Here is a 27,679-nt window from a genome sequence, read left to right as displayed (position 1 = left end):
CGGCCCCCAGTGAGCTTACAATCTAGTGGGGGAAACAGGCATTAATATGAATAAACACTATTGGCTTCAAAGTTGTCCATTCCCTTGCCCCCTCCTATCTCCTCCTACAGCCCAACCCACACACTCCGCTCCTCTGCCGCTAACCTCCTCACTGTACCTTGTTCTCACCTGTCCCGACGTCAGACACTGGCCCACCTCCTACTTCTGGCCTGGAATGCCCTCCCTCCTCAAATCTGCCAAACTAGCACACTTCCCCCCTTCAGAGCCTACTGAAAACTCACCTCTTCCAGGAGGTCTTCCCAGACTAAGCCTCCCTTTTCCTCTGTTTCTCCTCCCCATCCCATCACCCCAACTTGCTCCCTGTCCTCTACCCCCTTCTCCACCCCACAGCACTTGTGCATATATGTACCTATTTTTAATTCTATTAATTTTTTAATGATGTGTATATAGCTATCATTCTACTAGTTTATATTGATGCTATTGATGCCTGTTTACTTGTTTTAATGTCTGTCTCCCCCCTTCTAGATGATGAGCCCGTTGTTGGGCAGGGATTTTCTCTATTTGTTGCTGAGTTGTACTTTCCAAGCCTTTAGTACAGTGCTCTGCACAGAGTGAGCACTCAATAAATACTATTAAATGATATGAATGAATGAACAAGAGGAAATGATGTTAGGAGGCTACTAGGTTAGTACACTACTAGGCCCCCTTTAGGAACTCAATTTTTTTATGGTATTTGTTAAGTGCTTAATATGCGCCAGGCACTGTACTGAGGCAGGTACACTCAGGGTTGGACACAATCTATGCCCCACATGGGGCTCACAGATGAGGAAAATGAGTTGGAGAGAAGTTAAATGACTTGTTCAAGATCATACAGCAGACAAGTGGTGGAGCTGGGTTTAGAAGCTAGGTCCTTCTGACACGTGCTTTATCCACTAGACAACAGTGCTTCCCCACTTCTTGTTGACTTGTTTGGTTAACTTCTTTCCTTTCAGCTCACCACTCCTCCTCTTACCCTCACTTGCCCAACTCTGGAGAAAAAGCATTCCTTTCCCTCTTCCAATCCTAAACTAAAGTAATGGCAGTGTTGGGCCTGGGAGTCAGAAGCAGTTTGGCTCAGAGAAGCAGTTTGGCTCTGTGGAAAGAGCACGGGCTTTGGAGTCAGAGGTCATGGGTTCGAATTCCGACTCGGCCACTTGTCAGCTGTGTGACTTTGGGCAAGTCACTTCACTTTTCAGTGCCTCAGTTACCTCATCTGTAAAATGGGGATTAAGACTGTGAGCCCCACGTGGGACAACCTGATGACCCTGTGTCTACCCCAGCGCTTAGAACAGTGCTCGGCACATAGTAAGCGCTTAACAAATACCAACATTATTAAGACCTGGATTCCAATCCCAGCTCTGCCACTTGCCTACTGTGTGATGCTGGGCAAGTCACTCCACTTCCCTGTGCCTCAGTTCCCTCATTTGCAAAACGGGGATTCCATATCTGTTCTCTCTCCTATTTAAACTGTGAGTCCAGTGGGATTACTTTGTATCTACCCCCAACACTGAGTACAGTGCTTGGCACTTAGTAAGTGTTTAACAAATACCACCATTATTATTAGTAGTAAAGTTTTATGGGCCTTGAGCAATTTAAGCTACTCTCCTGTTGAGGAAGAGACAGTGAGGTATCAGCACCCTTGGGATCTGGAGAGCCCATTCCTAGTTATTTGGAACTATAAAATCAAAGCAAAAGTCACAGTCACGGACCCTCCAAAAGCTTTCAATCTAAAGGGAGCAGCTCTGCTTAAGAATGAAGCGTTCACCATGATGGCAAGAGATAGGAACAGGTGCTTGGCTGTGTTTTCACGGACTCAGTGTGTAAGACATTGCCTCTTGCAGGCTCACACACATTAGATGAAATCTCACTCTCGACAGCTTGTCTTCAGACTTTCTGGTGAGCTGTGTTAACTTCAAGTCCTCTTAGATTTCCTGAGGTTTAGCGATTCTCCTTGGAGCTCTTGCTGAAATCTACCTGGGAACAGCTTTCATTCATGTCAAATGAACCCAGAGCCCCAATCCCAATGCAGGTCACAGCTTCAGTTTCCTATCTGTGCTCCAGAGGAGCAGGGTCTCTCAGAAATATATTGCGCCATGGCTCTGGTTAATTGAAGGGAGCCGCTTTATTTATTTATTTTTATTCATTGAGCACTTACTGCATGCAGAGCGCAGTACTAAGTGCTTGGGAAAATCCAATACAACAGACCTGGAAGACATATTTCCTGCACTGAGTTTACAGTCTAGAGTCTACTGACTGTTCCCTTTTCCAAGAAGTAATGGAGGAAGTCCACCGCCTATCAGCATCACAATTACAACATTTCCTCACTCAAGCTGAGCTTGGGGTTGGTCCTCAGAACCACAGAGACGGTTTCAGCTCAGGACCTCTCTCTCCATTCTCCCTCCTGCCCTGAGCCATGTCTGAAGACATAGTCTATGCCGATATCAAACTTGCCGGAAAAAATGTTTCCCCTTCCAGGCCTTCAGCCCCATCGCCATCCCAGGGTGAGTTGGCTTCACCCTGCTTTATGTCTCCTTTTGTTCTAGGATTGGGGTACGTGAAACTCTCTAGGAATGTTGCCATTCTTTTTAACCTGAAGATTGAGGAGCTGGTGTGGGAGTGGGGGTGGGGAGGGTATGTTTATATTTGTGCGTGGAGGGGGTGGATTTTCCATTGAAAAGCGTAAGGTTATTGGGATGGATTGGGAGCTGAGATCTTTGTCAGGAAATATTTCAGTTTTAAAAAATCAGTAAGACATACTCTGGCATTTAAAAGATGGCCAGTCACAGGACTGCAGATAAGCTGGTGCCTGATCAACATAATCAATCAATTAATCAATCGATTACTGAGCACTTCCTGTGGACAGACCACTCTATTAAGTGCTAGGGAGAATACAGTACAACAGAGCTGGTAGACATGTTCCCTGGCCAAAATGACTTTACAATCTAGAGTAAATAAATAATTTATGGATAGGTATGAAAGTGCTGTTGGCCTGAGCTGTGGGTCAGTAAAGTGTGCAAATCCAAGTGCAAGAGCCACACAGAAGGGAGTGGGAGAAGAAGAAAAGGAGGCCTAGTTGGGGAAGGCCACTTGGAGGAATCGTGCTTTTAATAAGGTATGAAGTTAGAGAGAGTGATCATCAGTCGAATGTGAAGAGGAAAAGCATTCCAGGCCAGAGACAGAACTTGGGTGAGAGGTCGCAGCAAGATAAACAAGATCAAGGTACAGTGAGCAGTATAGTATTAGAGGGGAGATATGGATGGGATGGGATGGAATAGAAAATCAGGGAGGGAAAGATAAGGTAGTAAAGTAATTAAGTGCTTTAAAGCACATGGTAAGGAATTTCTGTTTTGATGCAGAGATGGATGAGCAACCACCAGAAGTTCTTCATAAGTGGGGAAACATGGACTGAATGGCTTTGTAGAAAAATGATCCAGGAAGCAGAGTGAAATATGGACTGGAGTGGGGAGAGAGAAGAGGAAGGGAGGTCAACAAGGAAGCTGATGCAGTAATCAAGGTGGGATAGGATAAGCGCTTGGATTAATGTGGTGATAGTTTGGATGAAAAGGAAAGGGTGAATTAGAGCAATGTTTTGAAGGTTGAACTGACTAGATTTGATGACAAGTTGAATATCTGGATTGATTAAAAGAGATGACTACAGCATAACTCCAAGGTTATGAGCTTAAAAGACAGGAAGGATGGCAGTGCTATCTATAGTGATGGGAAAGTTCAGAGGACAGGGTTTGGGTGGGAAGATGATGAGTTATTTTTGACTATGTTAAGTCTGAATTATCAGTGGGACATAGAAGTAGAGATGTCCTGAAGGTAAGAGGAAATGCAAGACTGCTGAAAAGGAAACAGTCCAGCTATGACTAGAGATGTAAATTAGGGAAGCATCAGCGTACAGGTAGTAGTTGAAGCCATAGTTAATGGATGGGAGGAGTGGCCAGAGAGATATGTGGCAAACCAGGAGAAGATAGTGACAATGAAACCAAGGTTGAATAATATTTCCAGAAGAAGGGGAATGACAGTTTTGAAGGCAGCTGAGAGGTCAAAAGGATTAGATGACAACTGTCAAGAAAGAGATCACTGGGAACATTTTGAAAGGGCAGTTTCTTTGGAGTGAAAGGGGCAGAAACCAGATTGGATGGAGTCAAGGAGGGAATTGGAGGAGAGGAAGTGGAGGCAGTGGTTGTAGACAACTCATTCAAGGAGTTTGGAGGAAAATTGTAGGGAGAAGATGGGGTGTTAACTGAAGGGAGCCATGGGGTCAAGGGAGCGTTTTTTGGGTTAGGGGAGACATGAGCATGTTTGAAAGCAGCGGGGAAAAAAAGCCACAAAAAGTGAACAGTTGAAGATGGCAGTCAGGGAGGGAAGAAGAGAGGGGGGAAAGCACTTTAATAAGGTTCAGATGAATAGGGTCAAAGGTAGGAGATCTTCTCTTGAGATTCTGCTGGGAAAGATGGAAGCACTGAAGAGGGGATAGGAGGAGGGAGGAAATGGAGAGGAGCAGGGGAGATTTTAGGGAGATCACACCTGAAGTTTTCAATTTTCTCAAAGAAGTAATGGCCAGGTCATTAGGGGGAAGAGATGGAGGAGGAGGGTTTAAGGAGGGAGCTAAACATCTGGAACTACTGGTGAGAGCAATGGACATGGGAGCCAGTAAGGATGAAGAACTAATGTTTCTGGGCAGAGGAAAGAGCAGATTGTCAGACAGCCACTCCTGATCTGAGTTCTCCACTGTGTATTCAGGCCGGGCTTCAGGGAGAGGAATGATGAAGAAATGTCCGCTTCTTGGCTGCAGTAGTTCTGGAGCGAAATCTACATGTCCTAGTGGGTGGATGGTAGGCAGTGTTCGATAGTCTGGGCTGGCTGAGGCAGCTTGGCAGAGAGAGATCTCTGTATCTGTAGGCATCTCTCTGTCCCAAGTGATGTTTGATGGGCAGGGTTGGCTGAGGCCACTCAGTAGAGAAAGCTCTCAGTGTCTTCGGGCAGCGCTCTGTCCCTGGTGATGTTCAATGACCTGGGCCGGCTGAGACAGCTAGGCAGGGAGGGATACAGAAAGTCTAGAATGAATAAAATAGAAGCCATACTGCATCTTTGAGCTTTTGCTGGTGCTTTGGGCAAGTTACTTCCCTTCTGTGTCTCAGGAAACACTGAGTCACATAGGAAGTAAATGAGCAAATGGAATTTGTCGCCAAAAGTAGTAAGGGAGCCCGTGATATCAGTGGATTCGAGAGGAGTAGGTATCCATCCTAGAACAAGTGAGCCCGTCATTAGGCAGGGATTGTCTCCATCTGTTGCCGAATTGTACATTTCAATCGCTTAGTACAGTGCTCTGCGTATAGGAAGCACTCAATAAATACTATTGAATGAACCAGTAGTCTGGGATCGCATAGGAATGAGATGAGAACCAAGAAAAGGGTTCCTCTGTACTTAGTAACTTCAGTGGACCCTACAGTATCCTAATGGACATCAAAGCAATTATTCTGTTAGACTCCCTGCATACTAAATCTGTTTGCTCCAGGGTCACAGAGAAAAGTCATGGCCCTTCTTTAGGTGTTTGAAACTGACCATCCCTCTTTGGCCTGAAGGACACTCCTGTAACTTCCCCAAGCCCAGTCTTCTGCTCACAGGACTAAATCTTGCCAGTAGCGTTTATGAGCCAGTCTTATCCCATTCCTGTGTCTCCTTCCTGCTCATTGAGCTTGATGGAAATCAACAGCTAATTCCCCCTACAAGAATCCCAGGAGCAAGCATTCAATCTCTACTTCAGAGGACCCCACTGTTTCCCAGAGCCTTCTTGCTGTTCTAGGAAGAGGGTGCCAAGCAACTGAGGAATCACAAAGTCCCAGGACTCCTCCCTCCAACCCTGGACTGATTTACACCACCATCCTCCCTGCCTCACAAGCCTACAACCTTGGTATTATCCTCAACTCATCTCTCTCATTTAACCCACATATTCAACCTGTCACGAAATCCTGATGGTTCTATATTCACAATATCACTAGAATCCTCCCTTTCCTCTCCATCCAAACTGTTATCATGCTAATCCAAGCACTTATCATTTTCCACCTTGCCTATTGCATCAGCTTCCTCGCTGCCTTCCCTAGCTCCTGTCTCTTCCTTCTCCAGGCCTTACTTCACTCTGCTGCTCACATCATTTATCTGAAAAGCCATTCAGTCTGTACCTCCTCACTCCTCAAAAATCTCCAGTGTACTTGGGATGAAAGAGAAATTCCTTGCCATTGGCTTTAAGGCAGACAGTCAGCTTTCCCCCTCCTTCCTTATCTTGCTGATCTACTACAATTCAACCCACGCACTTGTCTGTTCTAGCACCAACCTACTCTCTGTACCCCGATCTAGTCTACCTGGCACCCACCACTTGCCCACATCCTCCAGCCTGACACTCCCTCCCCGTTTTGTATCCGACAGTCCACTACTCCCTCAACCTTCAAAATCCCCCTAAAATCACATCTCCTCAAGAGGCCTTCTCTGACTAAACCCCACTTTCCGTCTGCCGTCCCCTCTACATCACTTATGCACTTGGTTGCACACAGTGAGCGCTCAATAAATACGACTGAATTTGTGTACTACTTAAGAACTTTGATATTAACCCAAGTCCCCCAGCTATTATGCACATATTCTTCTATTGTGCTATTTCCCCTGTCTGTAATTTAAATGTCTATCTCATTCTCTAGATTCTGAGCTCCTTGTGGGCAGGGATCCGGTCTATCAACTCTATTGTATTTTTTCCCAAGTGCTTAGTACAGTATTCGGTACTCAGTAAGTGCTCAATGAATAATATTTATTGAATGATTACCTTAGAAACTGCCCCCCTTCCCTAGCTGATGTTTCACTGGAAAAGGTTTAGTCTCAATCAATCACTGGCAATGGTGGAGTGCATGCTGAGTGTGGAGCACTATATTAAGTGCTTGGGAAAGTAAATAAAATTAGTAGACCTAATGCCTACCTTCAGCAAGCTTTTAATGCCGGAAGAGACAGACACAAAAATAGATTACAGGTCACAGAAAACAACAGAAAGTATATATGTGTACATAAGAGCTATGAGGGGGAAGTGGGGAATGATTACCCAAGTGCTCAGGCAGGGAGGAAGAAATTCCTAGTTCTCGTGTGAACTTTTGCTATTCTCTAGTGTGTAAACACATAGTAAGCTCATTGTAGTCACGGAAAGTGGCTACCAACTGTTGCATTGTACTCCCCCAAGCGTTTAGTACAGTGCTCTGCACACGATCAGTCAATCAGTTAATGGTATTTATTAAGTGCTTACTATGTGCAGAGCACTGTACTAAGTACTTGGGAGAGCACGATACAACAGAATTAGTGAGCTTACACTAAGCACTCCATGAATATCATTGATTGAGAACAATTGCATTTGCTGATCCAAGGGTTTTACAACTTTTCCTTATGAGAGAATTTGTATTTTGCTTCCAGTTTGTGACCGGTTTCTCTGACTGAGCTCGGGCTTGCCATAAACAGTTTCTTTTGAAGATGTGACTCTCCAACAGTATTTGATACAGGCTCTTAGAGCCGTCACACCCCGTTTCTATTTTTGAGCTGTACTCACTAATTCCAATCTACACCAGTCTCAATCCACCCATCTTCTCAGTACGGTCCACACTGGGTTGACAGACCGGAATGTAGAGGGGGGAAACTGGGGCATCCAGATGGTCCATCCCTAAATTTTAGAGGGAAAAGTCTGGGGTCTTCAGATGGCCCATCCCTAAATGTTAGAGAGGACAGTTTGAGGCAGTTAGATGGCATATCCCTAAATGTTAGAGGGCAAAGTTTGTGCTCTCAGGTGGTTCTTCCATAAATGTTAGAGTGGAATGTTTGGGCAGTGAGTTGGTCCAACCTTAATTGCCAGGATGACTGTCCAGGAAGCAAACCATCACTTGGATGCTCTAAGCATTCTGGTGCCCTTGACAGAAGCAGAATCCAGGGTTGCATGGACCATGCTCCTGCTAGTGAGAACGGATTACAGAGATAGAGAATGGATGAAAGAGATGGGAAATGGGTGAGAGAGTAGGAGAATGGCTGACAGGGAGGAGAAATGGGTGACCGCAGGAAAATGGCTGAAAGGGAGAGGAAATGTGTAATGAAGGAGAGTGGCTGACAAGGAGGGGGAATGAGTGACGGTGAGGGTGAATTACTGACGGGTAGGGAAAATAAGTGGCATGAATATGTCTATTTTCACAGTCCTCCTGGGAATCCAGGTGATACAAATGGATGCCCAATAAACCACCCCTGTGGAATTGTATCTACAATCTCTAGCTGTGATCATGCCATCAGCCTGCATGGTGCTGAAGGGGAAGGAAGCTAAGCCAGTACTTGGTATCTGAGCATAATTTTCTCTCTTACCTCTCAAAGGCAAAACCCTCTGATGTTGATAGAGATTGGAACAGTGAAGACAATGACCCCAGTGAAGTGGGGAGGGGATGAGGGCTGGAGTGGTTTTGAAGGCTTTGGGAAGAGGTAGCAGAAGAGGAAGGAGCAATCGACAGCGTCAGCCCCAATCTGCTTCCTGTTTCCTGTGCAGAAAGGGGAAATGTTGAGAAGGAGGAATTAGAAACGTCTCCTCTGACCACACTTTGTCTTTTGACACAAGGGAGGGATCAGCCAATCAATCATATTTATTGAACTATTGCTGTGTGCAGAGCACTGTACTAAGCAGTCGAGAGAAAACAACGTAATAGAGTTGGTAGGCACTTTCCCTGCCCACACTAGCTTAAAGTCTAGAGGGGCAGACAGACATTAATCTAAATGAATAAATCATGGATATGAGCATAAATGCCTTGGGACTAAGGAAGGGGCAAAGCCAGGTGCAAGAGCAACGTAAAAAGATGGGAGAAGAGGAAATGAAGACTTAGTCAGGGAAGGCTTCTTGAAGGAAATGTGTCTTTAATAGCTTTGGAAGTGATTGTTGGATATGAGGAGGGAGGGCACTCCAGGCCAGAGGCAGGACATGGGCGAGAGGTTAACAAATACCATTATACCAAATACCAACATTATCATTATTATCATTATTATTACTAACGGGTAGGGTAACAGTGGGTGAGAATGGATTACAGAGATAGAGAACAAACCCTATTTGGGTTTGATAGAGCATGGATGACAGAGATGAGAAATGGGTGACAGGATGGGAGAATGGCTGATGGAGGAGAAATGGGTGACGGCAGGAGAATGGCTGAAAGGGAGAGGGAATTAGTGACGGGGAGGGTGAATTACTGAAAGGTAGGGAAAATGAGTGGCACGAATATGTCTATTTACACAGTCCTTCTACACATTCACCTTATGTGCCTTATCTGACTGTGTTCCAGATGCAACGTCTCCTGTTACAGATTCACACCCATCCTCAAAGTGTCACAGGACTCTTCTGAAAGTGGCTTACACTGTGATAGTTATCCTCTTGATGGTAATGATAGCACTGAGTGTCCTGGGTAAGTGCAAGAATTTGTGCTGTCTCTCGGGCAGAGGGGAGAGCTCCCCAGAGTAGGTTTGCTGACCAAAGGACAGGCAGAGCGTGGTCTGAGGTCCGCAGTTGGGTGGGGGAAGGTTGTCCCGACAGTCCTCTGGGCGGCATTGAGTTGTTGTAATTGAATCAGCAACCACAGGAAGGGCGGCTCGGGTTTGTTCCCGCTCGGGGCTGGATTGACCCAGCAGCTTCCTAGGGGCTTCACTGAGAGCCCCAGCTGCAAACCTCATAACCGGTGGCTCTGGAGTCACTCCAGATCCAACAGCCCGGCTTTCTGCAGCTCTGCCATCCCTGGGGTGGGCTTGTTGTCTGGAGATGAAACTCCTGCTGGAAGATCACAGCACCGCTCTCCCCAACACACCAACAGTGAGCCCTGGACAAGGGACCAGAGCCCGACTGGAAAAGACCATCTGACAGAAGCTCTGTACTCTGCAGCTCAGAGTTTAACACTTAACACTTACAAAGCCATCACAGGAGGCTCAGAGAACACGTCTTCTCCCCTTCACCACCAGTACTATTCTTTGTCTCAAGGAAAAATTCTATGAGTTCAATTTCCTCTTCCCCACCAGTCCTTAGGAGCTTCTACCATTGTGAGAAATCATGACGTTGGTTTTCTTCTCATCTTTCCTGTTGACTTATTCAATTTAATCGATTTCTCCATTCAAGGTCCCTTCAGTTTCAGGTTTGGGATTGATCTATGCCATATCTCTCTCTTCCTTTGCTAGTTTTTAAACAGATTGATTCAATGGCGTGTTCGAAACCTGGAGCAGGAAATCCAAACAGAAGCGCCATTTGTGCTGGAACGAGTACAGTTGGAAGCACTCCCTCAACAGGTGACTTAGATCCGTCTCACACCAGAAGGGTCACTGAGGATTAGAAATTCCCCTTCCCTCAATAACTTCGATAATTATGTGAAGGAGTAACTGGCTTGGATATAAGCTCACTGTGGTCAGGAAACATGCCTACCAACTCCACTGCATTGTACACTCCCAAGCTTTTAGTACAGTGCTCTGCATGCAATAAGCTCTCCACAAATACCATAGATTGATTGATTGGATGGTTTAGGGGTCTTTTGGCTTGGAAACAGGAGGATGGGCCACTTGATCATTCAAGGTCTCTCTATTTTAAAGGAATGTTTGAAATAGGGAGTTGAGATGCTCCCTTTATTTATCCCCCCACCCCAGCCCCACAGCACTTATGTACATATCCATAATTTATTAATTTATATTTATGTCTGTCTCACCCTCTGGACTGTAAGGTCGTTGTGGGAGGGGAATGAATCAATCAATTAAGCAGTGGCATTGATCATATCATATCTCCTTAGAGAGTCGCCTTCTTGCTTTTCTGGTAGGGTCTGGGTCCAGGTGTGTGGACTGATGGGGGGAAGGGGACCTCAGTGCACAGATGTGGGGTGGGGATAGGAGGGTGCCTGAGTCCCCTCTCTGTGTTTGTGCCTGGATTGTGTCATATATTGTTATATTGTTCTCTCCAAAGTGCTTAGTGCTCAATAAATACAATCAACTGATTGATTGGATATATCTCACACACATAAAGGGGTCATGATGTAATCTCACAGGGTTTGACAGTCTAATTGCTATTGGCCTGCAGAAAAAACTTGACTAACCAATTAAATGATTTATCCTCAAACCCTCTAGTTAGTTCACATAATCCCCCTTCCCAGTCCCCTCACTAAATGCAAATTCTCCCAAATGTTCAGTACAGTACTCTGCACACAGTAGGCATTCAATAAATACCATTGATTGAAATACCCTGCAAGGGAAATCGGACACCTGGTTTCCGACTCCTGGTCCACCCAGGACTAGGTAAGTGACCTTGGTTAATCACTGACCCTCTTTTTTGTCTCTATTTATAATGATGTTATTTATTAACCATGTACTAGATGCCAAGTTCCCAAGAGTTGGGGTAGAAACAAAAATATCAGAACAGACAAGGGAACTATTTCCCCCTCTTGGAAGAGGAAAAACATTTCCCCACAACAGCCCCTTGGAGCAGCATTGCATAGTGGATAGAGAACTGGCCTGGAAGTCAGAAAGCTAAGGGTTCTAATTCTGGCTCCGCCATTTGTCTGCTCTGTGACCTTGGACAAGTCAATTCACTTCTCTGTGCCTCAGTTACCTCATCTGTAAAATGGGGATTGAGACTGTGAGACCCACGTGGGACGGGGACTGTGTCTGACTTGATTTGCTTGAATCCACCTCAGTGCTTAGTACAGTGCCTGTACATAGTAAGGGCTAAACAAATATTAGTATTATGATGGTTATTGTTAATATGCAGCCAAAAGGCTATCCAAATGGACTTCCATCCAGAAGAGGTTGGCAAATTCATTCCCTCGTATTTATTGAGCGCTTACTGTGTGCAGAGCACTAAACTAAGCGCTTGGAAAGTACAATTCGGCAACAGATAGAGACAATCACTTCCCAACAATGGGCTCACAGTCTAGAACCCCAAAGCAGAGTTTGTCCACAGTATAAAGCCCTGCTAGTCCCATCCTGGAGCAATTTGTACAGTTTTGACCTCCACAACTCACAGGGGAAATTCTAGAACTAGAGAAGGTACAGAGAAGGTCCATCAATTACCCAGGGTTTCAACATCACTGGGGAAGGAGCATAGGGAGCGCCATTTTTTCTCTGCTTTCCGGCCCTGCAAGTTTTCTATGACTCCACATGCTTTGCTGCAGAGCCTGGAACTCCCTGCTGGTCACAGATCTGCACTCTGACAGCTCCTCACAGTGACTCAGAGGGTAATTTCCCTAATTAGGGGTGGAAGTTCCTTGTGGGCAGGGAACTGGTCGTTCGTCATTCTGTACAGTGCCATACACCAACTGGATGCTCAATAAATGCTCCTCCTCCCACTATACTACTACATCTATTACTATATTGCAACTCCTATTAATAATGATGGTATTTGTTAAGCGCTTACTATGTGCCAGGCATTGTTCTAAGCGCTGGGTAAGTACAGGGTAATTAGGTTGTCCCATGTGGGGCTCAAGTCTCGATCCCCATTTTCCAGATGAGTTCACTGAGGCTCAGAGAAGTGAAGTGATTTGCCTAAGGTCACACAGCAGACGAGTGGCGGAGTTGGGATTTGAACCCATGACCTCTGACTCCCAAGCCCGGGCTCTTGCCACTAAACCATGCTGCTTTGCAGCAACTACTACTAGTTAGCATGGTACTATGATACTATTCTTCAATTACTACTCATACTACTCTCCTATTACTACTAGTAGTAATAATGGCATTTATTAAGCACTTTCTATGCGCCAGGCACTGTACTGAGCGCTGGGGTGGATACAAGCAAATTGCGTTGGACACAGTTCCTATCCGACATGGAGCTCCCAGTCTCAATCCCCATTTTACAGATGAGGTAACAGAGACCCAGAAAAATGAAATGACTGGCCCAAGGTCACACGGCTGACAAGTGACAGAGCTGAAATTAGAACCCATGACCTTCTGATTCCCAAGCCTGTGCTCTAACCATTAGGTCATGCTGCTTCTTACTACTTCTTACTTTCTTCTTACTACTACTTCTTACTACAATTATATTATACTTTACTATACACTATGCTATTATGCGGGAAGCAGTATTGCCTTGTCGAAAGAGCAATGGCTTGGGAGTCCGAGGACCTGGGTTCTAATCCAGGCTCAGATACTTGTCTGCCATGTGACTTTGGACAAGTCACTTCACTTCTCTGTGCCTCAGTAACTGTGACATTTGCCCCAGGATCCAGAGAAGATAATAATAATACTGATAATAATTATGGTACTTGTTAAGTGCTTACTATGTGCCAAACACTGTTCTAAGTGCTGTGGTAGATTCAAATTAGTCAGGTTGGACCCAGTCCCTGTCCTTCATGGGGTTCCCACTCTTAATCCCCATTTTACAGATGAGGTAACTGAGGCCCAGAGAAGTGAAGTGACTTGTCCCCAAGTTCACACAGCAGACATGTGGCAGAGCCGGGATGGTTCTGGTTTTAGAGACCTGAGAACTGCTCATCTTCTTTCTCTTCCCAGTGGTACCCACTCTACGAACATGCCCAGAAGACTGGCAGCTGCACCAAGGGAAATGCTATTGGTTTTCCAACGGGAGTAGAATCAGAACCTGGAATGACAGTGACGCCGACTGTGAGGCAAGGAAGTCAAATCTGACTGTGATTCGGGATATGTGTGAACTGGTGAGGATTGAAATTTCAATCGACCAATCAATAGCTTTTTTGAGCACCTACTTTTTTTCCGGACAGTGAACAATTGCTCTTTTTGACGCCTTCTCTGTGCTAAGAGATCAGGAGAATACATAGAGCCAAAGAAGGAGCACCTCTTCCAGGAGGCCTTCCCAGACTGAGCCCCCCTTTCACTCTGCTCCTCCTTCCCTCCTCATCGCCCTGACTCCCTCCCTCTGCTCTACCTCCCTCCCCGCCCAACCTCACTTGTGTATATATGTACATATTTGTTATTCTATTTATTTTATTAATGACATGTATATATCTATAATTCTATTCATTTACACTATGCGACATAGGCTTGGGAATCAGAGGACATGGGTTCTAATCCCTGCTCTGCCACTTGTCAGCTGTATGACTTTGGGCAAGTCACTTAACCTCTCAGTTACTTCATCTGTAGAATGGGGATTAAAATTGTGAGCCCCACAGGGGACTACCCTGTATCTACCCCAGCGCTTAGAACAGTGCTTGGCACATAGTAAGTGCTTAAACACCATCATCATCATCATATATTACCCAGAGGTTGAGATGTCTTTCAGGAGAGCACTTGATAGCCAATCACTGAGGCTGTCACGAAGAGTGATGAATCTCTGGCAGTAATTCAAAGCACTAAAGAGACATGCTGTCGAATACAAAGAGGAGAAGTAGCCACACCACGGCAATAAAAATAACGATAATAACTGTTTTTATAATAGTATTTAAGCACATAATATGTGCCACGCACTATATTAAGTGCTGAGGCATACACGTGATAATTAGGTAGGACACAGGCCATGACTCGGGGACATGGACATTGTGGACATAAGCTCATCATGGAAAGGGAACATATCTGCCAATTCTGTCAGACTGTACTCTCCCCAGCACTTAGAACAGTGCTTTGCACTTAGTAAACATTCAATAAATACCACTGATGATGAAGATGAGGGAGGACAGGCAATTAATCTCCATTTTCCAGATGAGGAAATTGAGGCACAGAGAAGTTAAGCATCTTGCTCAAGGTCCCACTGCAGGCAAGTTGCCCAGCTTGGATTGGAACCCAGGCCCCTTAATTCCTAGGAACATGTTCTTTCCATTAGGCCAGGCTGATTCTCAAGTGGATGCCTATCCACTAGCTTTGTTTCGTTTTGTTGTCTGTCTCCCCTCTCTTAGGCTGTGAGTCTACTGAGTAGGGATTGTCTCAATTTTTTGCCGAATTGTAGTTTCCAAGCACTTAGTACAGTGCTCTGCACACAGTAAGTACTCATTAAATATGAATGAATGAATGAATGAATGAATGAATGAATAAAGATGCTGCCCTTCTAGGAGATTATTATCTAATTGGAGACTCAACACACACAAAAAAATTTTACAAATTAAAAGAAGTGGTCAAAGTGTAGAATATTTAAACGGATATGTGAAAAAGTACTATGGACGGGTGTGAATGCATAAATTGTGAGGTGGTAAAAAAAGTGCTGAGATGATAGTTGAGAAGATAAGATGATTAGGGGATAAGGAAAATGAATTGAGGGAAGCCTCCTGGGGGAGGTGTGCTTTCAGAAAGTCTTTGAAGGTAGAGAGAGCTGAGGACTGATGGGTTTCAAGAGGGAGGGAGCTCCAAGCAAGAGGAAACCTGTCAGCAAGGCATCACAGGCGGGAGAATAGACAATGTGGCGCACAAAGAGTAAGCTAACTTGAGAAGAATGGAGAGAGTGAGATGGAGCATAGTAGGAAAAGAGAATAGTTAAGTTAGAGAGATCACTGAGCAATCGATCCATCAATTTTACTGAGCACTTACTCTGTGCAGAGGACTGTAATAAACACTTGGGAGAATACAATATAATAGAGTTTGTAGACACATTCCCTGCCCACAGTAATTTTTCAGTCTAGCAGGGGAGATTGACACAATAAAAATAAATAAATTACACATATATATTTAAATGCTATGGGGCTGAGGGAGGGGTGAATAATGGGTGAGATCCAGTGTGAAGGTGCCACAATAGGAAGTGGAAGAAGAGGAAATGGGGATTTAGTTGAGGAAGGTCTTTGGGAGGAGATGTGCTTTAAATGAAGCCTTGAAGCTGGGGAGAGTGGTAGTCTTGTCAGATTTCAAGAGGGGGGGAGTTTCAGTCGAGGAGAAGAACATGGATGAGGATTCAGTGCTCACTGGGGGCAGGGAGTATGTCTGTTATATCGTTGTATGGTATTCTCCCAAGTGCTTAGTACAGTGCTCTGCACACAGTAAGTGCTCAATAAATGTGATTGAGAGAGATGAGATAAAGGTACAGTTTGCACCTTGTGAAGTGTGTGGGTTGGGTTGCAGTAGGAAAGCAATGAGGTAAGGAAGGAAGGGGAAAGGTGATCGAGTGAACTGTGTCTATGATAAGGAGTTTCTGTTTGACGCAGAGGTAGGTGGGCAACCGCTCGAGGTTCTTGAGGAATGGGAAAACATGGACTGAATGATTTGGTAGAAAAATAATCCAGGCAGCAGAATGAAGTATGGACTGGAGTGGGGAGAGGACAGGAGCAGGGAGGTCAGCCAGGATGCTGAGGTAGTAGTCAAGGTGGGATAGGTTAAGGACTTGGATTAATGGGGGAGCAGTCTGAATGGAGAGCAGCGGGCAGATTTTAGGGATGTTGCGAAGTTTGAACCAACAGGATTAGGTGACAGATTCATTCATTCATTCAATAGTATTTATTGAGCGCTTACTATGTGCAGAGCACTGTACTAAGCGCTTGGGATGAACAAGTCGGCAACAGATAGAGACAGTCCCTGCCGTTTGACGGGCTTACAGTCTAATCGGGGGAGACGGACAGACAAGAACAATGGCAATAAATAGAGTCAAGGGGAAGAACATCTCGTAAAAACAATGGCAACTAAATAGAATCAAGGCGATGTACAATTCATTAACAAAATAAATAGGGTAACGAAAATATATACAGTTGAGCGGACGAGTACAGTGCTGTGGGGATGGGAAGGGAGAGGTGGAGGAGCAGAGGGAAAAGGAGAAAATGAGGGTTAAGCTGCGGAGAGGTAAAGGGGGGATGGCAGAGGGAGTAGAGGGGGAAGAGGAGCTCAGTCTGGGAAGGCCTCTTGGAGGAGGTGAGTTTTAAGTAGGGTTTTGAAGAGGGAAAGAGAATCAGTTTGGCGGAGGTGAGGAGGGAGGGCGTTCCGGGACCGTGGGAGGACGTGACCCAGGGGTCGACGGCGGGATAGGCGAGACCGAGGGACGGTGAGGAGGTGGGTGGCAGAGGAGCGGAGCGTGCGGGGTGGGTGGTAGAAAGAGAGAAGGGAGGAGAGGTAGAAAGGGGCAAGGTGATGGAGAGTCTCGAAGCCTAGAGTGAGGAGTTTTTGTTTGGAGCGGAGGTTGATAGGCAACCACTGGAGTTGTTTAAGAAGGGGAGTGACATGCCCAGATCGTTTCTGCAGGAAGATGAGCCGGGCAGCGGAGTCAAGAATAGACTGGAGCGGGGCGAGAGAGGAGGAAGGGAGGTCAGAGAGAAGGCTGACAGATTGAATACATGGGGTGAATGAGAGAGAGGAGTAGAGTATAACATCACAGTTTCAGGCTTGTGAGACAGAGTGGATGGTGGTGCTATCTACACTGATGGGAAAGTCATGGGGATGAAAGGGTTTGGGAGGGAAGATAAGGAGTTTTGTTTGACACAACTTTTTAGACACAAGTTTGAGGAGTCAGCGGGACATCCAAGTAGAGAGGTTCTGAAGGCAGGAGGAAATATGAGTCTGAGCTGAGAATGAGAGAAGTCGGGGCTGGAGATGCTGGTTTGAGAATCATCTGCACAGAGATGGTCATTGAAGGCATGTAGTGAATGAGTTCTCCACGGGAGTGTAAAAGGAGATTGGCACTGATCCTCACCCTGATACTGGAGGGTGGAGACCCACAAGGATGAGGCGAGTCGGGGCAGGTTGAAGCTGTGATCACCTATTAGTAATGTCCCCGTTAAACTAAAAGGATAGTTTTGTCAACAGGAAAAGGGGCTTTGCCTGGAGGAAACAGCCTGATTTAGTAGAAGGAGCATGGGCCCTGGGAGATGGAGGACTCGGGAGTCAGAGGACCTGGGTTCTAATCCTGGCTCTGACACTTGTCCGTTGTCTGACCTTGGACAAGTCACTTAATTTCTCTGTGCCTCACTTTCCTCTTATGCAAAGTGGAAACCAATTCCTGTTCACCTTCCTACCTGAATGTGAGCCTCAGGTTGGACGGGGATTGTGTCCAACCTGATCAACTTGTATTGTCCCCAGAGCTTAGAACAGTGCTTAGCACTTAGTAAGCACTTAACTACTACCATAATCATTATTACTGTTAGTATTACCAGTCGCATCAGTATTAATGATTCCCACCTGTGTGTTCCCTCTGAGCCCTAACTATAGGCTCTGCTCACAGCAAGCACTTATATGTTCTTACTCATACCTATTCTAACACACACACACACACAAACACACACACATGGAAAATACAGGGATGTCCACAGGTTTGTTCCAGCTTCCCTAATTTGGGTGGATGGAGAGATGAGAGTCAAGTGTCTGGGAGTTTGGGGCCAACTGTACTTCTCCTGTGCTCTCTGTAACAGTTCAGGACTAGAGCTCATCCATGTTGGGAATCTGTATTAGAAATTCATCACTGCCTGACTGCTTCAAGCTGATGCTGGGTGAGTCTGTGCCTCAGGGAAGAAATAGTTTCCTGAGGAGAGAACCCAGAAAAACCAATTCTCTCACTAGCCCCTGATTGTTTGTTTACCCTTGGATGTGGAACATCCAGAATTTTCTAGAGAGAATTTCAGACCATGATATGTGAGCTCCAGCTCAGGTTCCCGGCTTGGCGCCATCCCTCCACTTAGAGATGCTGTTCCCTGTCTACTTATTTTATTTTGTTTTGTGGTCTGTCTCTCCCCTTCTAGACTCTGAGCCCATTGTTGGGTAGGGATTGTCTCTATTTCTTGCCAAATTATATTTTACAAGCGCTTAGCACAGTGCTCTGCAAAAAGTAAGGGCTCAATAAATATGATTGAATGAATGAATGAATGAAAGAATCTGTTTTCTTGTGCCCCCATTTCCTAATTATTGCAATTCACTCTAGGATCCTCCACAACCTGTGAGGCTGCCATTTCCCCACTGACAATTGAGGTGTAAATCTGCTGTGCTTTGATGGGTGGAGCTGGAGTGTTGGGGTGAATTGGGATGTGGGATGGAGGAGTTGGTCATTCTCTCTTGGGTCCAGAGATGTTCCCGTAGAGGTGGGGGCAGCAGATTCAGGGACCCCTTTTGTGCAGAGGGAGAAAATGCCAAGGTATCAGGGTTCCACTCACCCTCTGCTGTCTCCTCTCCAGGGCTTCATCTGGTCAAAGATACCACAGTCATGCAAATATTGGATCAGGCTGCCTATTCAAAACGCTGAAGGCAACTGGACCTGGTCAAACGACTCTGTCCTCAACTGGAGTCTGTGAGTATTTCGTGGAGTTTGACCTCTGATTGCGGAGTCAGGAATGACTTTCAGTTACCACGGGCTCCAGGTGGTGGTTTCCCTCCATCCTTCCCTGCCCATCGGGGCCTGGTTCACCCAAGGAGGACCCTGGGATTCTGCCTCCCTCCAGACATCATCAGGGATAGGATTAGTGTCCCTGTCACATTTCCTCCCACAGTCGTAGCCTAAAGGCACAGCACCATCTCCTTTGGTGGGCCCAGCACCATCTCCTTTGGTCGGCCCAGCCAGCTAGCCAAACCATCCCCTTGGGGTCTCCAATCCCAAAACTCATTTCCTCAACCTCAGCTCTCCAGAAGAGACCACTTCTACCTCCTTAGTCCCACCTAACGCTCAACCCTGTCTCCTGTGATTTGCTCGGCCTAACCGGACCTTCGCCGGAGCAGTAGCACAGCTGTCTGCGGCTCTTCCCATCCTGACTCTCTGCACTCAGAGGGACCGAAAGCCTTCCTGGGCACTCTGGACACCTAGAGCACTGTAATAATAATTATTGTCAGCTCAAAGGTTTGGTCACTGTGGTATTTGAGGAAGTTATTAAGCAGTAGATGAGGAGGAGGTTCCTGGAGGAACATTTTGGTCTAATTCCAGGACGAATAAGATGTACCGCTCCCCTCTTCTCACTCACATCCACAGGATTAGAGGAGAAAAAAGGAGAATGGCATGTAGGGTTAAAGTGTGGTGGGGAGGACCAGGATTCCCTCTTGCTAGGAGACTGGCAAAATCATGTCCCTCCCCCTTCAGTTCCACTCCCCCTTCCTCCCACCTTCTCCTGCTCCCTGGAATTCTGGGCTAACTCTAGAAAAGGATCTGCCAGGACCAAATCCTCACACGTTCCTACAGTCACTCACTCCAGGGAAACCAACCCAAAGGGAGACTAAAGCAGAGATGGCTCCTTACGCTGAACTGGGTTTGTACTTGCCGCCTGATTTCACTTTTTTCATTTGTTATTTTCATGGCTTGTTTTGTTCTGCTGTCTGTCTCCCCTTTTAGACTGTGAGCCCTATGTTGGGCAGGGATTGTCTCTGTATGTTGCCACATTGTACATTCCAAGTGTTTAGTACAGTCCTCTGCACACAGTAAGCGCTCAGTAAATACGATTGAATAAATGGAATGAATGAATGAATGGCTGTAGCCCATGCTGTTTTAAGGTCACTGTAAATGCTGATAGAGCATGTCTGCTTCTGTGTACAGGTTCAAGGATAACAACCCGACAAATGAAAAGAATGAGGGGCAGGAAAATAAACAATGTGAAATGGACCCCCACAGAGATCAACAGAACAAGAAGCTCAAGGGAAACAAACGTGCCCAGGAAAATCCCAAAAATGAAAGGAAGAAGAAGGAGGCAAATAAATATCATGAAAAGCACAAACCCTCAGATAAAAAGAACCAGTGTCCTGTGCTCTCACGGGGTAAAATTGGTCTTGACAGTTGTGACAATGCAAATTTCTGGCTCTGCCAGCAGTAATGTGGACCCCTGAACCTCAGCATGCCCTGGGACTCTGGGAAAGGGGTGGGGAATGTCCTTTGGATTTGACCTTTTCATTCTGTATGAGCTGGGTGGTGACTAAGGAGACGGCAGGAGAGATCTCAATCAACAGCAAGAAAGAAGCAGCATGGCCTAGTGGAGAGAGCATGGGGTCCCTAATCCCACCTCCACCACTTGTCTTCTGTGTAACCTTGGGAAAATCTCTTGAGTTCTCTGGGTCTCGGTTACCTATTCTGTAAAATGGGGATGCAGACTGTGAGTCCCTTGTGGGAACAAGGACTATGTCCAACCGGAATACGTTGTACTTACCCTAGAGTTTAGTACAGTGTTGGATGAGCACTTAGCAAATGCCATGAAAAATATATACATTCCAGCCTCCCAGGACTTCTCCAACAGCATGTGTATGTGTGTGTATTTGTGGTGTTTAGCAAGTTCTTGTGTGACAGTTTGGGGTTTCCCCAGTTCTGCTGTCATACAGGAGGAGTCCTAAGTCCAGTAGCAATGTCCAGGCAAATCCAGCATTGAGAAACACTTTATTTTTTCCCTTTGCAGGATAAGGGCGATCTTCATGACTCTGCCACCAGAACCCCAAACTCTGTCACTGTGTGCTGTCACTACCACACCACATTTACTTTCAGATAATAATAATAATGATAATGTTGATATTTGTTAAGAGCTTGCTATGTGCCGAGCACTATTCTAAGCGCTGGGGTAGTGACAGGATAATCAGATTGTCCCACGCGGGGCTCACAGTCTTAATCCCCATTTTACGGATGAGGTGACTGAGGCACCGAGAAGTCAAGTGACTTCCCCAAAGTCACACGGCTGACATGCGGTGGAGCTGGCATTAGAACCCATGACCTCTGACTCCTAAGCCCGTGCTCTTTCCAATGAACCACACTGCTTCTCTATAAGGGCCCAAACAGCTAGAGGATTCTTCAGGGTTCCAGATGGTCAGACACTGCTTCTTGGGGCCTGGATTATGCTGCTTCAGGAAGGTACTATCCAGCAGCCACCCCAATCCCGTGGCTCTTCCTCCGGAATCCTCTTTCTGATTGGTTTATCCCTCACTGAGTCAGTGGGACTTCATATTTTCTTTTTCATCATTTGAACTATCACTAGTTTTACTATTCATTTTTTCTCTCATTACAACAATTAATTTTCCTATAATGACATTAGTGCCCCAGTCTGGATAATAAACTCAAAGTTTTCCAGCCAAATGAAAACTAAGCCAGTCTAAGGCAGCAACAGCAGCTACAGCCAAACACAATCTTTCTCCTTCTCCTCTGCTGCCCTTGAGCGTGTTTGGTGACTTTAAGCACAGAGAGGCCGAGTTCTTGCTAACGCTCACTATGGCTTCGACACAGAGGCTGGGATTGGGCTAACAGATGTTGCCAATGATGTCCACTGTACCAGAAGAACCCCCAAAGTCCCAGGAAGTCTACCCACGGACCCAGCCAAATGTCGAGAGGCCCCAAGCAGAGCAAATGCTGGAACCTGGTGAAGCAGCATGACACAGTAAAAAGAGCACAGGCCTGGAGAGTCAGAGGACCTGAATTCTAATCCCTTCTTGCCACTTGCCTACTGTGAGATCTTGGGCAAATTACTTATGAATTCCCTGGGCCTCAGTTTCCTCATCTGTAACGTGGGTGTTCCAAACCTGTTCTTCCTCTTTCTTGTGTACTTTTGGAGACCACCGGGGGTACCCCAAATGTCTGTTGTTCTGGTGAAGAGCAGGCCCTTTTGAGCACTGGTAAACACTCATTCAAGCCAACTGCAATGGAAATCCATGGGCAATTCAAAAATTACCTGCTCGTATGGAGAGAAATAACTCCAGTCCTTCCCTTGGACCCTTTGGCTGAGATCTGGAACATTTCATTGGCAATAGAGTCCACCATTGTTCCTAATTGCTGACCCCTGTAAGGTCCAACAAGCATTCTGAAGGCAACCTGGACTTGGTGAGACAGTGTGGGGTCCCCAGATATCAGTCAATCAATCAATCATAGATGCAGTTGGATCAGTTGGATCCAAAGTGGAGAGTGGCCTCCAGTACTTGATCACAAGATGAAGGAATCTGCCTTGCGTAGCACTTTATGGCCTGTAGTAAAGATTCAGCTCGTGCTCAGATTTAGCTCAGAGAAGGCATCTCAGGGCCACTGGGCCCATGGTAGGTGCCAAGTTCCAAAGAGTTCTGTAGATATAAAAATATCAGAACAGACAAGGGAACTATTTCCCCCTTTTGGAAGAGGAAGAGCATTTCTCCACAAACAGCTCCTTGGAGCAGCATTACCTAGTGGATAGATCACTGGCCTGGAAGTCAGAAAGTCATGGGTTCAAATCCTGGCTCCACCACTTGTCTGCTCTGCAACCTTGGACAAGTCACTTTACTTCTCTGTGCCTCAATTACCTCATCTGTAAAATGGGGATTAAGACATATCATACCCTGCACTTAATATAGTGCCTGGCACATAGTAACCTCCCTTGATGCCAGAACTCCCTCCAGTTATCACCCCATTCCTCATCCTACCATTCCTCCCCAAACTCCTTGAGTGCAGTTTCTAAACCTGCTGCCTCAAGTTGCTCTTCTCCAATTCTCTCCTTGAGCCCCTCCATTCTGGCTTCTGTCCCCTTCACTCCATAGAAACCACCCTCTAAAGGTCACAGATGATTTCCTTCTTGCCAAATCCAGTGGCCTAATCCACCCTAATCCACCCTAATCCTCCTCAACCTCTCAGCTGTCTTCGATGTTGTAGATCACCCCCTTCTCCTGGAAACATTATCCAAACTTGGTTTCACTGTCACTGCCCTGTCTTGGTTGCCCTCCTATCTCTCTGCTTGCAAATTCACAGTCTCTTTTGTGGGTTCCTGTGCCACTTCCCACCCCCTACCTGTGGGGGTCCCTCAAGGTTTGGTTCTGGGTCCCCGTCTATTCTTCATTTTCACCCAGTTCTTTGGAGAACTCATTTGCTCCCATGGCTTCGACTACCACCTCTATGTAGATGATGCTCAAGTCTTCATCTCCAGCTCTTATCTCTCTCCTTCTCTGCAGTCTCACATTTCCTCCTGCCTACAAGATATCTTTACTTGAATGCATGTCCAAAACAATGTTCCTTATCTTTCCACACAAACTGGGTCCTCTGCCTGACTCTCCCAACACAGTAAACCTTCCTTCCTGTCTCACAGACCTTGGCCTTGGTGTTATCTTTGACTCATCCCTCTCATTCAACCCACAGTTTCAGGATATCACTAAATCCTGACTGTTCAACTTTAACTAACCTTAACCAACCTTAACCTCGAGTGCTTAACTATTCCAAAAAAAAACCAATCCTCAACCACCCAGCCCACTCCATGAATGGCGTGAGAAGAGACAGAAGTACCCAACATTGACCCATTGATCTATCCTCTAGAGGGCGCTCTCTTGAACCCCAGGTGATATAAGGGGAGCTATGCTGGACAGTGCATTTTTCCTGCAGGGGTCAACTGGGTTTGGCACCAGGATTTTACTACTGAGGCGTACTGGAGTCTGTGAGCTGGGATTTCCTACGCGGGGTGTTCCTGTATCCTGCATCCTGGGTCTCTCGGTGTTTGGGTCTGTCAGTAATAATGTTGGTATTTGTTAAGCGCTTACTATGTGCCGAGCACTGTTCTAAGCGCTGGGGTAGACACAGGGGAATCAGGATGTCCCACGTGGGGTTCACAGTCTTAATCCCCATTTTACAGATGAGGTAACTGAGGCACAGAGAAGTTAAGTGACTTGCCCACAGTCACAGAGCTGACAAGTGGCAGAGCTGGGATTCGAACTCATGACCTCTGACTCCAAAGCCCGTGCTCTTTCCACTGAGCCACGCTGCTTCTCAAGAGAGGGGGTACTGCTGGGTACTTTGGGGACCCAGGCAATAAACTCTACTCTGTTCGCATACCAGTTTCCCAAGGCAAGAAGCTCAACTCCATTCACATAAGGAGCAACCGGATCACCTGGGGTCCTGACTAATGGGTAATTTTGCCAGAAACTGGGAAAGTAAAGGGAAGAGCAACAAAGGCACTAGTGGGATGGAGTGGAAAATGTGTAAGAAAATGTTAGTAGGGTTGGAAGTTGTTTAACCTGCAGAAGGGAAGGCTGAGCATCATTGGCTAATGGTTTCAGGGCTAAGAGGAAGGCCCTGGCCACTTCTGCTCTACCTCCGGAGAGAACAAAAAAAGAGGAAATGGGTTTAAACAAAAGGAGTTAGGCCGAATTCAAGAAAGGCAAGAAGTAGTAAGGATTATTCCTTCTAGCGAGAGCTCACCTTTTTTACTGTATAAGAGGGGAGGGGGCTGGAAACAGCCCCTTGTACTGCATTTAAGAGATGAAGATCTAGGCCCTTCTTAACATCTTACAAGTCATGGGACAAACCTGTGGGGCTGTTTTTCATCTCTGCATGGGTGAGACACTAGGTGTGAAAACAATAGGATTCTGGGAATTAAGAAGGGCCTAGAGCATGTTTGCGGGAAGTTTTCCCAGTGGGCATACTCCCAGCCCAAAATTAACTCCAAACTCAGAAGTCTGGAGATGATTCTTCCTAAGGCCAGGAACATGGGGTCTTGAAACCAGGAATTGCCCTGGGCTACCTGGAGGCTCAAGTGTCAACTCCCATCATGGATCTGCCACTAAGACACAAGAGACTTGAGGGAAATTTGGTAGACTCCCCGGGAAAGGTTTTCCCTTGCTTGTAACCTCGGGCCTGCAGGAAAGCAGTGGGGCCTAATGGATAGAGAACAGACCTGGGAGTCAGAAGGACCTGGGTTCTCATCCCGGCTCTGCCACTTACCTGTTGTGTGACTTTTGGACAAGTTGCTCTACTCTTTTGTTCCTCAGTTACCTCAACTGTAAAATGGGGAATAAGACTGTGAGATCCATGCGGGGCATGGACTGTGTCCAACTTGATTACCTTCTATCTACCCCAGCATTTAGAACAGTCCCTGGCACACAGTAAGCACCTTTTTTTAAAAAAAGAAGACCTGGGAGAAATATCTTTCTGGCCATCTGCCCTTTGTCAGTGATTCTGATAGGAGGCATATCTTTACGAGATTATTGAAGATGCTGGAATAAACCTTATTAGTATGAGTAGAATTGTATCACTGTATGACGAGAAGGAGCCCAGCCTAGTGGAAAGAGGCCTGGTGGTCAGAGGGCCTGGGTTCTAATCCCTGCTCTGCCATTTGCTTGCAGTGTGACCTTGAGCAAGTCGCTTAACTTCTCTGTGCCTCATTTCCTCAAATGTAAAATGAGGATTCAATGTGCCTGTTTCCTCAAATGTAAAATGAGGATTCAATACCTGTTCTCCCACCCAGCTAACCTGTGAACCCCAAATGTGTCTGACCTGATTGACTTGTACCTATCCCAGCGCTTAGAACAGTGCTTGACACATAGTGCTTAACAAATACTATGCTGATAATGATAATGACATTGATAATAATAGTAACAATAATGATTCTCTCATCCACATTTCACAAACTGGAAGGATTTTCCACCTTAGCTCACCTTTTGTGAAATCAAAGACCACGGCCAATGGGTCAGACCATTTGTTCTTTGCCCACAGCATTTGGTCTCCAGTAGTAGCAGCAGAATGCAAAAATTCCCTAAACATATTAATCCAAAGGAATTAAACCTTCCCCACTGAGAACTTCATACTGTATAAGAGCCAACACACTCATGGAATCAGACAAAACATGGCCCAGCTCTGAAAAACACCTGCAACAGGAAGTGCTGCTGAAGTTGGACTTGAGTGGATTTTGCAAACCCCTCAGCAAGGCTTCTATTTTCTGTTCCTTCTCTGTGGACTCAACCTGTAGGACTTCAAAGGAGGTAACAGTCAGAGTCCTCCGAGTGGCTGAAGGTCTTGGCCAGGGAGACAATTTCTCTCCATCTCTGTTACCCAAGGCTAGCAAATTCACCCTGCCACAAGGGCAGGAAGATGCAGGATGAAGAAGGCTACACTATACTGAAGCTCCGTCCAAACAAGGGAAGCCTTCCCCTCCGCCTCCAGGTAACATTGGTCTTTCCTATTTTGCCAGGGTATCCCAGCTTTCTGCTATCATGCTGCAGCCCTGATCTGGAGATACCCAGAGAGAGAGGTAAGGGTAAGGGAATGAGGATGATCTCTTCTATCTGTCTCCGGACTGTAAAATGGGACTAGCTTAGAACCCAAATAGTTCAGTCTGTGAATGCTAAATTTAAGGATAACATTTAAGGCTGAACAGCCGGGGCAGGGTGGGGGAGAGAATGTGTCTGTCGAGTAGTCAAAAATCTAGACATAGTTCAGATATGCTGTTTCTCTGGGGTTGTTACTCCAAGACAGAGGTAAGCCTGTGCCCTGGAGGAGCTATATGGTCATCACTGCTCCTGAAGCAGCAACTTCTCTCCAGGCTGTTTGGTTTTTTACTGTTGTTTTTTATGGTTTTGTTAAGCATTTACTATATGATAGGCACTGTTCTAAGCAAATACAGCACCGCCAGGTTGGACACAGTCCATGCCACACACGAGGCTCACAGTCTAAAATCCCCATTTTACAGATGAGGTAACGGAGGCACAGAGAAGTTAGGTGAATTGTATTTTCCCAGAGCTCAATAAATACGATTGAATGAACTGAATGAACGATTTGAACCAGGTCACACGGCAGAAAAGTGGTGCACCTGGGATTAGAACCCAAGTCCTTCTGACTCCCAGGCCCGTGCTCTAGCCAGTCAGCCGAAGGTTTGCTTCTGGACTTCCTGACGAAGGGGAACTCTGTGAGCCCCTTGTATGACCTTGAGCAACAGTATCCATAGCCTTGAGGACAGAAGTGGCTCTTCCTGCTGTCACCACCACAGGATCTCTGGAGCCGAAGCTGCAGTCGTGAGCACAGTTACAAGGGACCCAGAGGTCCTGAACGAGATCCGCAGAGAGCTGTTGGCCACTCTGTCACCTC

At 46.1% G+C, this 27,679-nt stretch overlaps 1 protein-coding gene across 1 annotated transcript; it reads left to right on the top strand.

Annotated features, from left to right (window-relative positions):
- Positions 1 to 2,332: 2,332 nt before the first annotated feature.
- Positions 2,333 to 21,127, top strand: LOC103166261 (killer cell lectin-like receptor subfamily B member 1B allele B). The gene is made up of 6 exons (XM_029081726.2): positions 2,333 to 2,540; positions 9,378 to 9,497; positions 10,258 to 10,365; positions 13,564 to 13,724; positions 19,095 to 19,207; positions 20,438 to 21,127. Exons 1-6 carry the CDS (start codon positions 2,453 to 2,455, stop codon positions 20,709 to 20,711), a joined length of 864 nt encoding a protein of 287 aa, XP_028937559.1. The 5' UTR covers positions 2,333 to 2,452; the 3' UTR covers positions 20,712 to 21,127.
- Positions 21,128 to 27,679: the final 6,552 nt, after the last annotated feature.

This window comes from Ornithorhynchus anatinus, chromosome 17, assembly GCF_004115215.2.
Source record: "Ornithorhynchus anatinus isolate Pmale09 chromosome 17, mOrnAna1.pri.v4, whole genome shotgun sequence".
In the NCBI taxonomy this organism is placed as follows: Eukaryota; Metazoa; Chordata; class Mammalia; order Monotremata; family Ornithorhynchidae; genus Ornithorhynchus; species Ornithorhynchus anatinus.
The sequence above is the reverse complement of the archived record's forward strand: the minus strand, read 5'-3'. Positions and strand labels throughout refer to the sequence as shown.

Coding starts and splice junctions, on each gene's coding strand:
- LOC103166261 (XM_029081726.2), top strand. CDS start 2,453: ATGTCTGAAGACATAGTCTATGCCGATATCAAACTTGCCGGAAAAAAT. Junction 9,498..10,257: donor GATAGCACTGAGTGTCCTGG/GTAAGTGCAAGA, acceptor TTCCTTTGCTAG/TTTTTAAACAGATTGATTCA. Junction 19,208..20,437: donor TCTGTCCTCAACTGGAGTCT/GTGAGTATTTCG, acceptor TTCTGTGTACAG/GTTCAAGGATAACAACCCGA.